This window comes from Trachemys scripta, chromosome 10 (assembly GCF_013100865.1).
Source record: "Trachemys scripta elegans isolate TJP31775 chromosome 10, CAS_Tse_1.0, whole genome shotgun sequence".
NCBI classification, from domain to species: Eukaryota; Metazoa; Chordata; order Testudines; family Emydidae; genus Trachemys; species Trachemys scripta.
In genome coordinates, this window is record NC_048307.1 from 69,165,125 (window position 1) to 69,171,929 (window position 6,805).

Sequence of the window (6,805 nt, forward strand, 5' to 3'; positions counted from 1 at the left end):
CCGCTTGTGTAGGGAAAGCCCCTGGCGGGCCGGGCCGGTTTGTTTACCTGCCGGGTCCGCAGGTTCGGCCGATCGCGGCTCCCACTGGCCGCGGTTCGCCGCTCCAGACCAATGGGGGCTGCAGGTCCTGTGCTGCTTCCCGCAGCCCCCATTGGCCTGGATCGGCGAACCGCGGCCAGTGGGAGCCGCGATCGGCCGAACCTGCGGACCCGGCAGGTAAACAAACCGGCCCGGCCCGCCAGGGGCTTTCCCTACACAAGCGGCGGCCCCAGTTTGAGAACCACTGGACTACAAGTCACAGCATTTCTGAACATCAAGAACAAAGTATCTCAAGTCACATACCCTCAAATTGAGGCACCCAAAATTGGGGAACACATGAAAATTCTGGCCATATTTTAAAAAGAGATTGATCCCGTTCAATTTTTCCATTGATTTCAATGGGAGCTGGATTAGTCATAATGGTCTTGCATAAAAATATGCTTTATTCAATCCAATATTACTTTCAAATGATAAATGGTGACAATTTTCTTAGAGTTAAATTTAACTTTTTCCCCCTTAGTGGACAAGAGAAAATATATGATATTGTGTCTGAAACAATTAAAGCAGATTTTCCTGTATGGTTCAACACAGTGATTAATTATATCAGCAGCCCTGTAGTTGTCCTCCCTGCATTATTACTTCTATTGTAAGTATTTTACATTTCATAGTGATATTACTTTGTATCAGTACTGTATCTATCTGCAAATAGTTAAATCTTAATAGTGGGAGAAAAATATTGCATGACAGTAATTTTATAAAACCTATTGGAGAAGTCTTGTTGAATTTATGGATTAGGGATCAGTCGGGAGTGGCAACACGCTTAAAGCATAACATCAAATGTTTAAGATAAACACTTCCTCCTTCCATTAGTTTCACTAGAATGAGTCCTGTTAAATATTTGATGGCATGATATGGCCATTTGATTTTCAGATTCATATGAGCCAATCTATATTAGTCTTTAATTTAAGCAACAAGACCTGGCACAACAGCCCTTTAGGGGGTCCAGCAAAGGCCAGTAGGGATAATTAAGTGTTGAGACACAGTTGCCAACCACCTGGAATACTGGGTTTGCTCTCCCAGTGTTCAGTAAGGTTATTACTTGCTGTCAAGGCTTGGCCTAATAGTAGTTCTACGAGCTTTCCAGACCTCTGTTTCTCTTTCAGGAGTGTCTCAGAAACCAATCTTCTGTTTATTATTGGTCAGTAGTTCAGTATATGACTGCACACAGGGCTCAATCTGTCATCTATAGAAGCTACCTCAATCATCCTGATTACGGACAGGATAAATTAATTATCAAGGCCTGCTCTCAAATGTTAATTTAATATAGTTTTCTGCAGTCTCTCCAGTCCTTTCCACCCCACTCCTTAAATAATCACATCTGGGAGCTGATATTTATTTTGAGCTGTTTGAAAGATACATCACTTTCACAAAATATCATTCAGTCCATATTTTCTCCTTTATATTGGATACGTTCATTTCCTATGATCAGGCCTGGAAAAAATTAACCTGTTCACTTCATTTGAGCCAGGCAGATGGGCATTTCCTAATTAATAACTCCTCCACTGTTCCCTTAAAGATCCTTTGTACCTTATCTCTGTTATTGTTTTGTTTTTTTTATCAGTTTCTACCTAACGTCCTCGTTTGATTTAACTCTATGCAGTCAGGCAGGATAACAACAAGCAGGTAAACTGAGGTGTATGTGATATTCATAAAAAAACCCCTCATACACACATTCTCCACAGAAGGTGAGATAGATGTTGAGAAGAGAAATAGCCATTGCATAGCAAACACTTCACAATGTGCAGAAGCATTATTATTATACTAAGTTGCATTGTGTATCAAATATGCAAACCTACTATGTTTTGTACGTTGTCCTGAAAGCTGCTGCTATATTCTGCCCATCTCCACAAAAAGAATTTAGTTCTGAAAGCTAAAAGAGAAGGGGGGAGGGAGTGAATGCCACAATGTGTATTATTTTGTTTCTGAGTGCAGTACTCAGAATGAAGGTCCAGATTCTCAACTGGTGTGAATCAGAGCAGATCCATCGGGCCCTAAAATGTTAAACAAGAGAGTGGGATTTTTTAGGGTTACCATTCGTCCGGATTTACCCGGACATGTCCTCCTTTTGTGTGCTAAAAATAGCGTCCGGGGGGAATTTGTAAAGCACTCACAATGTCCGGGATTTCCCCCTCCCCCGGCAGAGCGAGCGGCTGGGAGGGCTGCAGGAAAGTCCCGGGCTGGACTCCGGAGCAGCTTCCTCCTCCCACCGCCCCCTCCCTGCATTCTGAGCCGGCCGGCAGCTCCTCCTCCTGCAGCCCGCTCCGGCAGCCCTGTGCAGGGCCAGGGACCGGGTTTTGTGTTGTGCAGGGGAGCTCAGCCATGTGTCCGGCTGGCACAGAGCCCAACACCCAGTTCTGAGCAGCAGGGTAAGGGGGGGCAGGAGAAGGGACAGGGAGGTTCTGGAGGGGGCAGTCAAGAAACGGGGGGGGGGGGNCAGTTAGGGGCAGGGGTCCCAGGAGGGGGCAGTCAGGGGACAAGGAACGGGGGGAGGGTTGGGGGTTCTGGGGGGGCAGGAAGTGGGAGGGGCAGGCGCGGGGCTAGGGCGGGGCTCCTCCCGTCCTCTTTTTTGCTTGTTGAAATATGGTAACCCTAGATTTTTGAACGTGCAAATAATGCATGCACAATTGGAAATGTCTGTTGAAAATTTAGTTTTTAATGTCCCCTATCTCTTAAGCTGTGAAATGCCAAAGAATTAACTGTTTGACCTTCAAAAAGCTTGTTTGTCTTTTGCATTCCTGTCCCAATGCAAAGGAAAAAACTGGAGAGGAACTGAAATCATATTCCATTTCTGTGACATGTGAGCCTTTCTGAAAGAAAATTGCTAGAAATGTTTCAGATGTGATTCACAGATAGCCCTGTGTTCCTCTCTTCTAGCATGCTAATTTATTACCTGCAGAGTATTGCAAGGTCATTAAAATTCACCAACAGGCAACTGAGAATGCAGATCCAAACTGTAAGTACTGATTGAAAGCATTTATTACACACTCCTTGGTGGCTTTTCACAAAGCATTAACCTTAATTAAAATTCTAAAGTTGATTTAAGTGTTTTGCAACATAAAACTAATCCTGTATTCATACCTCTTATTTGCTAACTCATTTGCTTTCTAACATACAAACTACTAGTTAATCATCCCTATATCTATATATATTTTAGGAAAGAACCGAAGACAAGAAAAAGGTGGTTCACATAGCAGTAGGTAAGTTGGGAGCTTTTATAAATACATCTATAAAGAAAGCATTTAGCCATTTTGATCTCTTGTATGCACAGTAGGTACAAATAAAAAATATATTGTGTATTGTATAAACCTACTACTTCTAGTGTCAGTTTTAGCATTAACCTAGCATTCACTGTAATTGTTTTTATCCTATAAGGTGACTATGCTATGAGGAAATTATTATACATTTTACAACTGATAATAAGTGAAATGTGGATCTCTCTAAAGACCTTCTAAAGGCTTTAGGTTGCCTAATCAAATTAAAATCATGGGGCCAGATTCTGCTCTCATTTACAATAGTGTCAATCTGTAGTAACTCATTGATTTAAATGGAATTTCTGTGGATTGACACTGATGTAATGAGAGCAGAATCTGGATCTAGATGGAATGTTCGGTTTCACCTTTATTTACTAATTACTGTGTAACAATGCTGATAGTGTTCAAACCTATACATTCATGAAATCCCTCATTAAAAAATAATTTTTACTGGGCCAAATCCAACAGAGACATAAATGGTGGTATATGCTATTTGTTGGGTCAGAAGTAGGAATGTAATATGCAGCAATAGTATACTATTTGTAATAGTGAATGTAGTATACAGTAATAGTTTACAATTGGTAGTATACAGTAAATTACACCAATATCGGGGGGGGGACAAATTCAGCTCTTGGCATTGGTGGGTGCAACTGCCACTGAAGTCCATGGAAGCTTTGCCCACATACATTAGAGCTGAATTTGGCCCCGCTGCTGTTAGTAATGGTGCAATATAAGCGCAACTGATGCTCTTCGGAAGAGACTGCTTTATCTTACATCCTCCAGTTGGTTTCTTTTCCTGTAATCCTCATTTCATGGATTTGGTGTGTAAATTACACTAATTTTGCATATCTACTAAATGACAAATCAGTGCAATTTACAATACTTTTGCCACTTTCAATAATTTTCTGATCAACAGGCACCTGACATGCATTGGGCACCATCTATCCACCCGGGTTCTTATACGGACTCCGATCACCACACCATCTCGGTGCTCAGTGAATTTGCCCAGAGGATTCCATAGGAGTGCCATCCATTTACTGCAGGCTGAAGTTGAGCCAATGTGTTTTCCTTCTTAAAGATCTGACAGCTCAAGTTACAATCACTCTCTGCTTTTTCTAGCCAGTATCCAGAATCTAGAGGGAAATGACAAAAGACCAGAGCAGGAGAATGACCTCCCCCATCAGGAGTCCTCAGCTCGGTCATCAACACCCCGTAAGAATGGCAGCGTCTTGAATTTTGAATCTCCAGTGACCAAAGGCAGCAGAATACAAACAATTTCACAATCTGTACCCCAAGCTGATGTTGCTAGGCCAGCAAATATAACTCCAACAACTTTAACACCAACTACCTCTGTTCCTAGCATACAGAAGCGTAGAACTGAGCAGGTTGCAAACAGGTGAGGCTGTCTCCTAGTTTTGAAATGAAATATATTTCAATATTTCCATGAAATACTTGTTTTTATTTACAAAATTTGTGTATCCAAATTAACTCTTGTCATGAACAAAACATTGGCAGAATAGTTTTTAAAAGCAGCTTTGCTCACTGGCACTTGGCTACTATGGAATGGTAGCAATCACCTTTGATTGCTAGAGTGGATTATAGTATTTTTGTGCGGATATAGTTTAGAAAGTTCCTACACTCGTTTAAAGTAAAGATAAAACTCTCCAAATTACACTGCATTAAAAAGCAATTCAAATAGGATATTCTTTTCACAAAATTGACAAATATAGTAAAGGTGAAGCAACATGTCAGAGGATTATCTAAGCCTTAACGAACATTCATTGAGTTACATATTTTGGAAGGCTTTGTGGTTAGGGCACTCGCTTGTTGCTTAGGATGTCTGAGCTGGATTTCTTGCTCTGCCACAAACTTTTTCTGTGACCTTGGGCAAGTCACTTAGGACCAGATTATGAATGAAACTCACATTGTAGATCATTTGCTCACATGAGTAGCTCTTTGATTCCAAAAGGACATCTTTGTGTAAGTAAGGGATTCACAAGCTGTCCCTAAACCTCAGTGCCTCAGTTTCCCCAGCTGTTTAGAAAAATGGGTTGATTATTTACCTTAATTGCAGGACTATTTTGGGGATAAATATGTTACTTCCTTTTTTTTTTTTTAAAGGTATTCAAGTGTTGTACATGGAAGTGCAAGTGAGCTCTGCAAAACAAAGCCCTACACTCCTGTGACTTTCAAAAAGCGTGTTGAAGATGTTCATTCTGAGCCTCTCTTTAGGAAAGGTATCCAACAAGTAAATCCAGACACTCTTGGGGCGGGAGCTCCAGCTTTTGTGGGACGCAAAGTACCCACCACAAGGTATTTTATTGTTAACGAACATGAATCCCGCAAAAAGTTTCTCCGTTCCACTTCCCGGCTCCCAAGGCATTTCAGAATGGAGGAGTCAGGAGACATAGTTGAATTATATCCAAGGAATGTCAGAAGATATGTGGTTCGAACACCACACAGGACATACTCCCCTCACTTCAGTGAAGAGGAAGAAGAGGAGGAGGAATTAAGGAGAGACTTGATAAACAGATCCTACCGTCCACGCTCACTCTCAGATCTTCGCCCAGGTCCCCGATTTTACATTGGTGAACGTGTGGACAGTCAAATCCTTACTGGCAAGGATCTAGCCAAAGTGCACTACAGATCCTGGGATGATGGCTTTGAGCTAGAACGAGATAGGCCCCCACATTCCCACAAAAAGTCACACATGAAACATGTGGATCTTGATCGGCCCTATCCAGAGCATCATGTGAAACCTAAATCCAAGCATAAGCTCGAACAATCTCTAACAGAGTCGGATTCCATTTCCATTGGATCCAGCAGCGATCAGCAAACCAGCAGCAATGATCAATACATCCAAGTCATTCATAATAAGGAGAAATATCTGAAATCTGGGGCAAAGTTTACCAGAAAGAAACCAAAGGCTAGCGTTGACCTAAAGATGTCTGAATCTAATGAACTGATATGTTCAAATGTCTAGGAAAATGCTCCCTCTGTTTTGTGTTATGAACATATGTATTTGTAGAGACCTTTCAGCTGCCATTTGAACCAGAGAAGACCATTGAAATATATCAGAGGGGTAGCTGTGTTAGTCTGGATCTGTAAAAAGCAACAGAGAGTCCTGTGGCACCTTAAAGACTAACAGATGTATTGGAGCATAAGCTTTCGTGGGTGAATACCCACTTTGTCAGACACATGCGTCTGACGAACAGGGTATTCACCCACGAAAGCTTATGCTCCAATACATCTGTTAGTCTATAAGGTGCCCCAGGACTCTTCATTGAAATATAGTCTTCTGAACTACAGTATATACAACTGTTTGAAGTGGATAAAGCATTCTTTATCTGTCTGTTTAATTTTAATTGTACCCAAGTTTAGTATCACATCACAGAGGCATTACAAAAATCTGGAGAGAGAAGTATTTCTGCATTATTGCTCATTACTATACAGTA

At 41.6% G+C, this 6,805-nt stretch overlaps 1 protein-coding gene across 1 annotated transcript in view; it reads left to right on the forward strand.

Moving 5' to 3' along the window:
• Positions 1-6,490, forward strand: part of TMC3 (transmembrane channel like 3) — a 62,154-nt gene extending 55,664 nt beyond the window's left edge. Inside the window, exons 9-13 of the mRNA XM_034784898.1 lie at positions 560-685; positions 2,974-3,052; positions 3,254-3,296; positions 4,470-4,746; positions 5,472-6,490. Coding sequence (XP_034640789.1) covers positions 560-685; positions 2,974-3,052; positions 3,254-3,296; positions 4,470-4,746; positions 5,472-6,333 — 1,387 coding nt within the window. The 3' untranslated portion in view covers positions 6,334-6,490. The remainder of the gene's footprint in view (positions 1-559; positions 686-2,973; positions 3,053-3,253; positions 3,297-4,469; positions 4,747-5,471) is intronic.
• The last annotated feature ends 315 nt before the right edge of the window (positions 6,491-6,805 follow it).